Source organism: Borostomias antarcticus (genome assembly GCF_949987555.1).
Source record: "Borostomias antarcticus genome assembly, chromosome: 14".
In the NCBI taxonomy this organism is placed as follows: domain Eukaryota; kingdom Metazoa; phylum Chordata; class Actinopteri; order Stomiiformes; family Stomiidae; genus Borostomias; species Borostomias antarcticus.
In genome coordinates this window covers 14,401,348-14,413,633 of record NC_140247.1, presented here as the reverse complement: position 1 = coordinate 14,413,633, position 12,286 = coordinate 14,401,348, and the positions used below count along the sequence as shown (strand labels likewise).

Here is a 12,286-nt window from a genome sequence, read left to right as displayed (position 1 = left end):
AGAAAGAAGGGAACCGAGGCTGCGGGGTTGTTTGGTCGAGGAGGTGGGACGTGGCGGGTCCGGTCGGGTGAACAGCCCAGTGGTGACAGCGAGCCGACGGCTAAAAAAGCCATCATGAACCGGAGAAACAGCAGGTAGATTTACGTTAACGCTAGCTTGCTATTTTTCTATTGGTTTCCTCCTTTTTCCACATCTTCCACAATACCGTCAGCTAGTGCATGTGCATGGCCGACAACACATTTCATAATTTGACACACTTTCTTTGTTTCATTGCAAAGCGAGCAGGTGAGGTGCTTACGCTGCAAAACTTGGAAGTAAGGTTAGAGAAAGTAGATGCACGGCATCCCCGTCTGTCTGTCTGACTTTCTTTCTTTACGCTGAGGTTAGCTTAGCTTTGCTACCTTGCTTGACAGGGAGCTGGATGCTAGGCTAGTTCGCTAGGTAGCCATATAGCTTGCTAGCATGCAAGCAGAATCGAGCGATAGACAAGATGGCCACTGGCTAGCCAGCTAGCTAGACATGGCATCTTGCCCTGTCTTTGTACATCCGAAATTCTAGTGGAGAAACGCTTTGTAAATAACTACCCGTTAACGATATTGAAAGAGTTTTGGGCATCTTCATCTCAATGAAAACTTCTCCCTGGCACACAAACAAGTAGCGCTAGCTCGAATTTATTCATGCACACACATCCTCATACCGAGACGGGGTTGAAAAAATCACCGCCAGTTTCTCGCAGCCAACTAGAAGTCCATACTGTGCATGGCGAATATGGACGGAAGGACACCTAGCTGGCCAGAATAACAGGTAACTTTAGCTCAGTGCGTTAAAGTCGCTCAATTACCTGCTATTTGATATGGAAACCGCTCCGCGATTCGTAATGTTAAGGTATTTGTAATGGCAACATCATGACCGAGATTCGTGAGAGTTGGAGAAGTTTGCTAGGAGGCTGGCGAAGTTTTTGTTGTTGTTGTAAAGTTGTTAATGATGCAAACTTGACTAAACAGAGTGCGTAGGCCAGTTGGTGCAAGTTTAGGAAAACTTTTCAATCATGCGTGTGTTGGTCCCTTTTTCAACTGTGCTCAGCACTTTTTCTGTCTCACATGTCCGTAGAATAAATAAAAGGTTCCATACACACCGCTTTATATGTGCCGTTTTCTCTGTCATCTGCTTGTTTTTTCTGACATCGCTCCAAATCCAAGCCCTAATCTCAAATCAGTTATGGTGTTGTTTTTTTTCTCTCTCTCTCTCTCAACCCAACGACTTCTCCCATTGTATGTTATCAGAATGAGAAGCAGGTGTTGGCTAACGTGTAATGCGTAAAACAAACCGAGTCCCCTTGTGTGTTCTCCCAGGGCCTTTGCCGAGCTGTGTTCGTCCTAACCCAGGAGAAGAAGGCTTGGCTGTTGTCAGGGGGACCCACCCCTCCCAAGGGCTCAGGGCCGGTGGTGTGTTTCTCACAGAACGGAATCGGGTGGAGTGCGGGGGTTTTGGACTCTGTGGCCATGGCAGAGTTGGAGACGGAGTGCATCTCCCTGGGGCTGGGCGCCCTGGCGTCCGACTGCGGCTCGCCGCCGCCGCCACTGGACCCCCTGCGGCCCGAGTGCAGCACCACGCCCACCAGCCTGGTCCTGCTCTCCTCGGACTGCGGCACGCCCACGCTCGGCACGCTGGAGATCGCCGAGCCCATGGCCATGCTGCCGTGCGTCAAGACCGAGCCCGACCTGGACCCCGTCCGCACTGTGGACCTGTCCGAGATCCAGCCGCTCAGCACCGCCGAGCTGGGCCACGAGCAGATCAAGATGGAGATCAGCGGCCTGGACTACATCAAGTCCGAGCACCACGGGGACCTCCACTCATTCCACAGCACCGAGCTGGACTACAAGTCCCACTACGAGCCCAGCCTGGTGTTCGACTACATCACTCACGTGTCGGACAGCCTGGAGTACATCAAGTCGGAGCAGCACGCCGACCTGCAGTGCTACTACACCACGGAGCTGGGCGCCATCAAGACGGAGTACGAGCCCAACCTGATGTCCAGCCACCTGCGCTCGGAGATGAGCCTGGAGTCCATCCACATGGCGGAGCTGCGGTCCGAGCTGAACAAGCTGCGGCCGGACGGGCTCATGGACGGCATGGTAAAGCAGGAGCCCGACTTCGCCGGCGGCCTCTTCGAGCTGCAGCCCGCCCAGGAGGGCAAGCAAAACGGCGGCTCCTCCTCCGTCCACGCCGGCGCCAAGGGCCACGGCGCCGGCCAGCGGAAGCCGCGCAACCTCGCCGGCGAGAAGCCGTTCTCCTGCGTCCAGTGCGGCAAGAACTTCAGCACCCTGGGGAACCTGAAGACGCACCAGCGCATCCACACGGGAGAGAGGCCGTATACGTGCTCGCAATGCGGGAAAAGCTTCGGCCAGGCGGGCAACCTCAAGCGGCACCAGCTCATCCACACGGGTCAGAAACCCTACACCTGCGCACACTGCCCCAAGGGCTTCACCAAAGCAGACGACCTCCGCTCGCATCAGAGGCTCCACACGGGGGAGAAGCCCTTCTGCTGCCTCCAGTGCGGGAAGAACTTCGGCCAGTCCAAGGAGCTGAAGGCCCACCAGCTCAGCCACACGGGCGAGCGGCCATTTTGCTGCCAGCACTGCGGCAAGAGCTTCACCAAGGAGATGAGCTACCGCAACCACCTGCAGATCCACACGGGAGAGAAGCCCTACAGCTGCTCCCAGTGCGGCAAGACTTTCAGCAACTGCGGTGTGCTCAAGACGCACGAGAAGATCCACACGGGCGAGAGGCCGTTCGGCTGCACGCAGTGCGGCAAGAGCTTCGGCCGCCTGGGACACCTTAAAGCACACCAGCAGATCCACTCTGGGGAGCGCCCATTTGTCTGCCCCCAGTGCGGCAAGAACTTCAGCCAGTCAGGCCACCTCAAAGCACACGAGCAGATCCACAAACGAGAGAGAGCGGACACGAGCAGCAGCAGTAGCAGCAGCAGCACTCGCAGTAACGATAGTAGCTAAAGAAAGAAAAAAAAAAACCTTTTAACCTCTCAAAGTATTATTCCCTCTTTTTTATAAATACTATATATAAATATATATGTTTTTCCTTACACTTTTTTCTTACGTTTTTTCATACCTATTGTGCTCTTTTTTGCATTATGTACTTTGGGGGGGGCGGGGGGGTGGGTCCACTTGTGACTGATTTGCTATTATGCAAGTGTCTGGATGTATGTTGGGATAAGTGAAGTTACTTAGGGTCTTGTAGAACAACTTTATATCACGTCTCTGATCTGTGTTTGTAGTGAGGGTCATTCCAGTCTCTTATCCTCCAGTCAGTCACTCACTGTGTACACATTTATTGATAACATGTAATTCCTAAACCATGTACTGGAAAAGAATTATTAAAGAAACTAATGTAACACCCATATGCCTCCTCTCGTGTGTCCTGGCGTCCTTAGGCACAGATCATCGTCATAAATTGGCCTCGGAGCGCGCTTCCTCTAGGCTCATCATAACAGCCACGCTCGGTAACGAGTCGGCCTGTGGAGCATCATGGAGACAAGTTAGCCGTTAGCCTGTAACGGACACAATCTGTTTTCTTTGGTCGTGTTACTGTGCGACGCAGAATGGGTGTGCGATATAACGGAATGGCTGAATTTCCTGTTTGAAAAACCTCTTAAAGCGCCTATTGTATTTATATTTTGCTACTCATTCACTTTGGATTCAGCACTAGATTATGCTCTTAGTTACTTATAGTTAGTTTTAAAAAGGAGATGCGCTTGTGAGTTCTGGCGAGTAGTAGTACACTGACTTCCTACGTTTAATGCAATTGTAAGTCATTTACATGCATGACTAATGTAAATCTAATGCAAAAACTCATCAGGTAGCCATCCTGATCAGGATGGTTTCACAAGCCATTTCAAGAAAAGAAAACCACACCCTCATTGCATAGGCTATCACTTAATTCCTTATATATGTATGTGTGTGTGTGTGTCAAATGTCAAAAAAGGGGCCCATTTATCTCTGGGCTTAAAATCTAACTGAATGAAGTTGGATAGTAATCTAACGGTCTACGCTGTGATGTTTCCTGTTCCAGGTGTCCTGATCGGTGTCTGTTATCATCCGGTCATCCACCTTTTTCTCCACAATTTGCACAAAACTTGTGATGCTTGATGATGACAAAGATGATGTTGACATTCAGAAGTGACAAATACGTGTTTAGTTTTTTTTGTTTATTTGGCAGGGACTGTGTACATTAAAGAATATACTGTACCAGAATTGGCCAAGAAGGCTAGTTTTCATCTGTAATCCCTGGACAGTCAGTCTGAGTATGTGACAGCTAGCTGTTGTATTCAGTTTAAGAATGTTTGTAGCTTCAACAATGTTACTAAAACTGGAGTTTTGAAGATTCGTCACCAGCTCCTTGAGAAGAACTAGTTTTAGAATGGAGAGGGCCGTTTCAAAACCAACATTCCATTCTAAAACGGCTTAAATCTGCGTGCCCAGTGGTAGCTGAGCCCCGCTAAAGGACTGCGCTACCGCCTACAATCATCTATTCATCAACGTTCCTGTGCTTAGCTGTCTGGACTAGTCAATTTCCATCTTTTAAATGTGGATGATGGACGATATATACACTGCAAAATATATAATTTAAGACACAACTGAAGAAGTGGGTATACTCCAAGGGCTAAATTGCAAGGGTACAGTAGCCTATTTACATTAGACGTGGTTAAAGAGGTGGATATACTGTGTGTCCATGGATAAAGAAGTGGGTATACTCTGTATACCTCCATATATCCTCCACTACACCACTGATGATGTCCGAATCCCCCCCCCCCCCCACTGCTGCGTTATAGCTCGGTAAAGCCAAGGTATGTTTGTCTCTGAAAAGTTAACTCATCATCACACGAGACCGTAATTCATCTGACCAAACACCTCTGTAACGCCTCAGAATGCTGATATTCACATCAGCAGTCCCCCAGGGGGCCCTCAGAACCCCCCGGGGCGTTTGGCGCTCTGGATCTGCAGGCCGGGCACAGTGCTCTTCACCCCCTTGACCCCGGTACCGGAGGACGCCAGGGTGTCGCATGTCACCGCTGCCTCGCTCAGCGCCTCACTCTGGGGGTCGAGAGACGACAGTTCTGGTTCTGCTAATTTGGACCTGGGCTCATCCAGTTGGGAAAGAAGGCCTTTATGTTTTCTGCACCATCTGCATGGAATAGCCTGCAAAATGAAATTTAACTCCAGGATCTACAGTAGTCAATCTAAATGAATTTAAAGGCAAGGTGAAATCTATAGAAAAGGACTCCATAGATAATTGTAATTGTGTTAGTTGAAATGGGATTGTGTGGCTTCCCTGCACTTTCACTGTATGGCTCTTTTGAGTTGATCTATTGTTTTTAATGTTTTTTAATTTTAACTGTCTGTACTGCTGCCATTCCTGGCCAGGCTGCCCTTGAAAAAGATTTTAATCTCAATGGGTCTAAACCTGATTAAATAAAGGTTAATGAAAATGACACCATTCTATTCTATTCTAGAAATGGTTCCCTATTGTATTTATCACATGTACTTTTGTACATGGCCCATGCATGCAAGATCCCCAACCCTAAAACCAGCAGTACCTGTTATAAAACGACAGTAACTGCTCAACGTCAGCAGACAGTCAACATTATGGTGTGTCGTTGACCTTGGCCTGGATCCAAATCTCCAGCTCTCTGCGGTTCTCCAAATTGCTCCCAATGAGCAGGCTAGCGCCTAGCACGGCAGCTGCCGCCACTGGTGTGTGAATGTGTGTGTGAATGAGAGGCCATTGTAAAGCGCTTTGGATAAATACGCTATAAATGCAGTCCATTTACCATGTATTATTATTATGAAGACTTGAGGTACAGTAGATTCTATAATCTGTACAGACTGTCTATGACATCATCCCACTGGTTCCATTTGAACTGCAAAGCTATTACTTCAAGGGTTGTTTGAAGTATTTGTAAGGGGAGTTGTTCCTACCCTCACAGGGCTGGTCCCGTGCTAGAATAATAACCCACCTCCTCCTGGTTCTCCTTCAGGCAGGCCAGCTCCTCGTTCAGCCCCTTGATCTGCGCGGTCAGGTCCTTCTGGCCCACGGTCAGCTCATCCAGAGCCCTCCTCAGCCCAGCGATGTCAGCCTCCACAAACTGCCCCATAGACTGCCCCACAGACTGCCCCATAGACTGCCCCATAGACTGCCCCAGTGCCCCACAGACTGCCCCACAGACTGCCCCATAGACTGCCCCAGTGCCCCACAGACTGCCCCCCAGACTGCCCCATAGACTTCCCCAGTGCCCCACAGACTGCCCCATAGACTGCCCCAGTGCCCCAGACTGCCCATTCTCATTCTAGGGCAAGGGAGTTTTATAGCTGGGCCACCCTCTCTCTCTCTCTCTCTCTCTCTCTCTCTCTCTCTCTCTCCCTCTCTCTCTCTCTCTCTCTCTCTCTCTCTCTCTCTCTCTATCTATATATATATATATATAAAATTGCTGGCATTGATGATCATGCCAATGCTGTCATTCTTGTGAAGAAATGTGTGTGTATGTGACAAAGGTAGCAGAATTGAAATTTTTAAGGAAATATACGTTTTTCTCTACTAAATATGCAGCTTAAAATGAAGTATTATATTTGTAACATGTTGGGTCCTCTTCGGATCTTTTATCTGCTATTATCAAGTATACCAGCAGGGGGTGATCTACACCAACTCATCAGACCCCGTTTGCCTGTTTGATGCAGCTCACTTCACTCAAGACTCAAGATCTGTTTATTGCCATGTACTGTATATGGTTCACTCATACTAGGAATTTGACTAGGATTAAGTCCTGCCTCCACCAGACATGGAGAAGTGGGAGGAGCCCGTAGCTGAGCCCATCATGGCTCCCCCAGAGGACCTGAAGCTACTGCTTGAGAAGGAGGTCATGGCGATGGAGTTTGTTGTCTTCCTGCTCTGGAGATGAGAGAGTGAAGGGTAGAGGAGGACTTGTCTCCGTCTTATAAGGAGTTTGAGGCTTGGGGGTCACAGAAGGCATGTACAGGGGAACAGCAGCCAACTTTGATGATGGATTGTTTCACAGATCAACTGAATTTGCCTGTAATCACATGAGTTCATGTCAATCACTTTTTTGGCACATAATGTGGCTCTTTTTGGCACATAGAGTTTGATTTCCCAACAGTTCTTGACAGTTATGTTTTGCTTACAGCTTGCAGGGAAAACGTACAGTACTTGAATAACCAGGTACTGGAACCATCATCTTGTCGCCAGTGACCTGGTGCTCACAATAGCACTTGCACAATGTGTGTTTGTGTGTGTCTTTCTGTGTGTGTGTGTGTGTGTGAGAGAGAGCGAGAGAGAGAGAGAGAGAGAGAGAGAGAGAGAGAGAGAATTAAATAAGTGTACAGTTATGTGTGTGCTAGAGGTAATGAGCCCCTCGGGTAAACATGAAATATGAAAGCAACTATGAATCACTTTCTACTGCACTTTTGCTAATTGTGCAGGCTGTGAGTTTTGTTTGACATTAAACTCAGTCTCATCGGCTGTAGGGGCTTTATATTGGTCCTCTCCGAAACTGTAGCTGTAACACTGAAGACTCCAAAACTGTAGTTTTTTTTTATATTAGTAGGCTACTGTACCATCATGATCCAGGACCAAGACACAGAGAGGCAGCTTTCAGTCAACCGGATAACCTCTCCCATCTCCTCCATGACGGGCTGTGGCAGATGGGGAGTACCTTCAGCCACAGGCTCATCCCACCCAGGTGCAAAACAGAGCGGTTCAGGTGTTCCTTTCTGCCAGAAGCCATCTTCACTCAGACTATAATAGTGCATCTTATCTTAATAAAACTAACCTTTTGGCTAATTGATGCTCCTAGCAGCCTTTTCCAGAAGCCTGTGTGTGTGTGTGTGTGTGTGTGTGTGTGTGTGTGTGTGTGTGTGCGTGTGTGCGTGTGTGTGTGCGTGTGTGTGTGTGTGTGTTAGGATGTCCTACGTGTAAAATCCCGAAAAGAGTCTTCGATTTGACATTTAGATTGGGGCCTAGCCAGACGTTTGGGACAGAAGTTATTTTAATAGAGTGACACTTAGAGCTGTGCTAATGCTGTTTCAACTGTGAAATGTTATACCTCTAACATGTCTGAACTGTTCTCTCATGTCGTACTCCCGGAGTGTAATTTCACCTGCCAGACAGCTTTGAAAAGGTCAAACCCCAGAGGAGCGCCTGACATTTATCTGTGGCACACACAAATCCCACTGACTTGAAAGACATTACACAGTAACAAAGTTACTCTATTTGCTATGATTACTGAAGTGCATTAGAATTTTTTTGTTGTTGCATGAAGTAAAATGTCATGTGAATGGTGTGACGTGGTGAACGTGTGACCCTGGACTTCAACGCCTGATCCTCGACTCCTGAGCCTCATGTAATCACTTGTTTTGTCTGTTTTCGTTGTATCCGCAGCTTCTGTCCCGGTTCCAGTCTTCCTAATCCTTAGTTCCCCGTTTAGGCCTGCTAGTTCCCTCTCTGATCCTCCTGTAGTTACCCCTCTAGTCCTTAGTCCCTCTCTGGTCCCCCTGTAGTTACCCCTCAAGTCCTTAGTCCCTCTCTGGTCCCCCTGTAGTTACCCCTCGAGTCTTGAGTTCCCGCTCTGGTCCCTCTGTTCCCCCTCTAGACCCCTCCCCTGTCCCTCTCCAGCCGTCCTCCAGCTGTCCTCTACGGTCTGTCCCCGGCCGTCCCTTCCCTCCCTGTTGGTGTCGCTGTGCGTTAGGACTGTGTAATATTGATGATATTTTGAATATCTGAATACTAGAATACTATGTAGTCTTAACACACTACATACCAATATGTTCCAATTCCGGAGTTCTGGTATGCTCCGATATGACAAATATCAAATTTTGGATATTCCCAGATACAGACCCTTTTCGCCCAGTATTTGCCCACCAGGGCGGCGCTATACTGTGCAAACTGAAACACAAATAGTGTTTTAGACTCCTGTTTTATTGCTGAAAGCCTCCAGTGGGGGGGGGGGTGCAGAGGAGGGTTATATAAACAGCCACAAGGCCCCCGACACGCACAGGTGCTCAGAAGTGTTGAGAGAAGGATGTGGATGAAGACGAGGACATCGACCCCCCGGTCACCACTTTGGTGACCGTCATGCTGGACGAAGAGGAGGACTTGCTGCAGAGGAAATCAGAAAACAACGAAATCAGAAAACACACACACACTAAATAATCTAAAATGAGTGGTATTAACAGGACCATTCGTGACAGTAGAAGGACCCTCTGAATAGAGTTCCCAGAGAGAGCACATTTCAGTTCAGGAAGAAACAGAACCGGATGGACATTTCGGAAAGTGTTGGTTCTGTCTTGAACATTCTTCTATTGTCGCATCAAAATGTACTCTTAACAAGGCTCCACATCAGGGTCTCGTATAGTGAGCCCTTGTAGACAGCATGATGTAGAAATATGAGATCACATAGTGATTACATAGAAAAAGTGGGTACTGTTTTGGGAGCAGAAGAAGAAAGAATTAACTCCTCCTCTACTGGGCCTCATCTGAATTCTCTACAATAGCATCCTTTCTGCATCCCTTTCTTGGAAAATCACTCAGTTGTGTAGAGGATATGCCTTCACCTATCCAATTATGTTATATCAGAGCAGAAGGAAGGAAGGAAGGAAGGAAGGAAGGAAGGAAGGAAGGAAGGAAAGGAAGGAAGGAAGGAAGGAAGGAAGGAAGGAAGGAAGGAAGGAAGGAAGGAAGGAAGGAAGGAAGGAAGGAAGGAAGGAAGGAAGGAAGGAAGGAAGGAAGGGAGGAAGGAAGGAAGGATTTTGCAGGTTCTTAATGGGCGCATAGAAACCTTTTAACACCTTAAAGGAACCTTCCACTTAGATGTCGGTCTCACCTGCCAGAGCCTTCTCCATCCAGCAGCCTCCTGTACTCAGCGATCTCAATCTCCAGCCTGGTCTTGATGTCCAGCAGCATCTTGTACTCTGCTCCCTGGCGCTCCAGGTCTGCTCTGAGCTGCACCAGCTGCTCCTCCATGCTGCTCACCTGCATCTGGAAACTCGACAGCTGCATGGAGAAGCAGCTCTGCGTCTCGGACAGGGTGCCCTCCAGGGAGGCGTTCTGCGGAGGAGAAGAGTGGAAAGAAAGATGGTGACCATTGTCTGAGGAGTGATCACAGCACTACATGATCTGAGGCTGGGCCTAGGAGAAGGTGTGATACTGACACCGTCATTGGTCGTCGTTACAGTCGTGGAAGATCACAGTGCAACACATTGTCCCACCTCTATCACTGTAGTTCCTTCACTTCAAAACATAGAGATCAGAGATGTGTTGGGGGTTGCATGTCCAGTTCTTACCATGCTGATTAAGGACTGCAGCTCGATCTGCAGAGCCTGCATGGTGCTTTTGACCACGGAGATCTCTGACTTGGACGTCTGCAGGACGGTGGTCTGTGTGACGACTTCCTTGTTCAGGCTCTCTGTCTGCAGGAGAAACAGACCAGCCACAAGATCGGGGAAAGGGTTAAAAAAAACATGGAGGTATTGCACACTCGAGTGTGCAATATTGTATGATAATCATCAATAATATTGTTTATTTTTAATAGTATTTCAATCTATAGTTGATTTGCAGTTATCCAAAATGAATACGGGCACATTGAGTATTTAAGTTTTATTTTTAGACAATCAGAAACAAAACAAAACTGCCCACCTTTGCCTGGAACCAGCCCTCCACGTCTCTCTGGTTCTTGGCGGAGACGGCCTCGTAGTGTTCACGGATGTCAGCCATGACCTTGAGGAGGTCTTGCTGAGGTGCAGCGTCCACCTCCACGTTGACCTCGTTGCCCACATGGGCGCGGAGGATGTGCAGCTCCTGGAAGACAACGCAGACGGGGCATCTGGGTCACGACTTATACATTGCAGCTTGAATTCGGTGTTCTGAGGTCTACCTGGCGTACCAGGCTCAAATGTTTAGGTTGAATGGTTGAAAATGGTTGAAAATGCAACTCGGAAGGCTTTGGCTGATGTAATGGGTTGAATTTGCACGACATAGCACTTCTGTACATGTATGGTGATGCATAGTGCAGTAGTACACATTTTATCCAAAATGTGGAAATGCCCAGGCTGTAATATTGCTTATTCTGCTACGGTTGTGGTTTTGCATGACAAATCAGTCTGATGTTAAGCACAGATAAGTACCTCTGCGTGGTTTTTCTTGAGGTAGACCAACTCCTCCTGCAACCCTTCGACACGCATGGCCAGGTCTTTCTTGGACATGAGCAGGTCATCCAGAACCCTCTTCAACCCAGCCATGTCAGCCTCCACAGAAAGCCTCATAGCCAGCTCGTTCTCATACCTGCATCACGAGATAAGGCAGAACTCACAAACCAGGGATTCATAAGGCTTTGTTGGGTTGCTGAATGGTTCCCTTCCGGTTCCATTGTGTTTAACCTTCTGCACTGACATAATCTCATTCTAGAATCATATACTGACAGAGAGTAATATGCAGATTAGAATTCTGTGTCTGTGCAGAAATGACAGCTGGTAACTCACTTCGCCCTGAAATCTTCGACAGCGAGTCTGGCGTTGTCAATGCTTAGATGGACAAGACCATTCATGCGCAGGGTGTTTTGGTACTGAACAAAAAAAACACATTAGGTTTAAGAAATAAACATTATCTTATGTGCTGAAATTATTTGCATAGAGGACTGAATAATAACAACAGTTAATCAATATGTAGCATGATAAGGTAAAAGATAAACTGACATTACCTTGAGTTGGAGGTCGCTGATGGTGACCTGGAAACCGCTGAAGTCGTGAGCAGTGGGCTGGAGCTTGCTCTGCAGAAACTGGCGGATCTTCAGCTCCAGCTCTGCGTTGGCCTTCTCCAGAGCGCTCACCTTCACCAGGTAGGTGGCCAGACGGTCGTTCAGGTTCTGCATGGTGAACTTCTCATTGCCGATGACACCTCCCCCTCCCATACTCATCATGGCAAAGCCACCGCCAGCTCCGCCACCAAAGCCGGCTCGGCCACCAAAGCCAGCACCGCCACCGAAGCCAAAACCACCTCCACCGCCGGCAGAGAAGGACCTGGAGGCACTGGAGATGCGCACACCAGAGCCCCCGGCACCCCCGTACACACTGCCGGCCCTCATGCCCCCCAGGCTGATGCCACCTCCGCCTCCACCAGACATGGAGAAGCGGGAGGAGCCCATAGATGAGCCCATCATGGCTCCCCCAGAGGACCTGAAGCTGCTGCTGGAGAAGGAGGTCAT

General features: G+C 48.5%; 2 protein-coding genes across 3 annotated transcripts; one reads left to right on the top strand and one right to left on the bottom strand.

Annotated features, from left to right (window-relative positions):
• LOC311317654 (uncharacterized protein) lies at positions 1–3,157 on the top strand. Of its 2 annotated transcripts, none has more exons than XM_084448735.1 (2): positions 1–134; positions 1,353–3,157. In XM_084448735.1, the coding sequence occupies exon 2, from the start codon at positions 1,503–1,505 to the stop codon at positions 3,012–3,014; it is 1,512 nt and encodes a 503-aa protein (XP_084304861.1). In that variant the 5' UTR covers positions 1–134; positions 1,353–1,502; the 3' UTR covers positions 3,015–3,157. The 2 variants fall into 2 exon arrangements, with proteins under 2 accessions (XP_084304861.1, XP_084304862.1); XM_084448736.1 differs by lacking the exon at positions 1–134 and adding an exon at positions 670–804.
• A 5,932-nt stretch (positions 3,158–9,089) lies between these two features.
• LOC311317425 (keratin, type I cytoskeletal 13-like) lies at positions 9,090–12,286 on the bottom strand (the record flags this gene model as incomplete). The annotated part of the gene is made up of 7 exons (XM_084448507.1): positions 9,090–9,186; positions 9,911–10,134; positions 10,371–10,496; positions 10,723–10,884; positions 11,211–11,367; positions 11,565–11,647; positions 11,783–12,286. 7 exons carry the CDS (start codon positions 12,284–12,286, stop codon positions 9,090–9,092), a joined length of 1,353 nt encoding a protein of 450 aa, XP_084304633.1.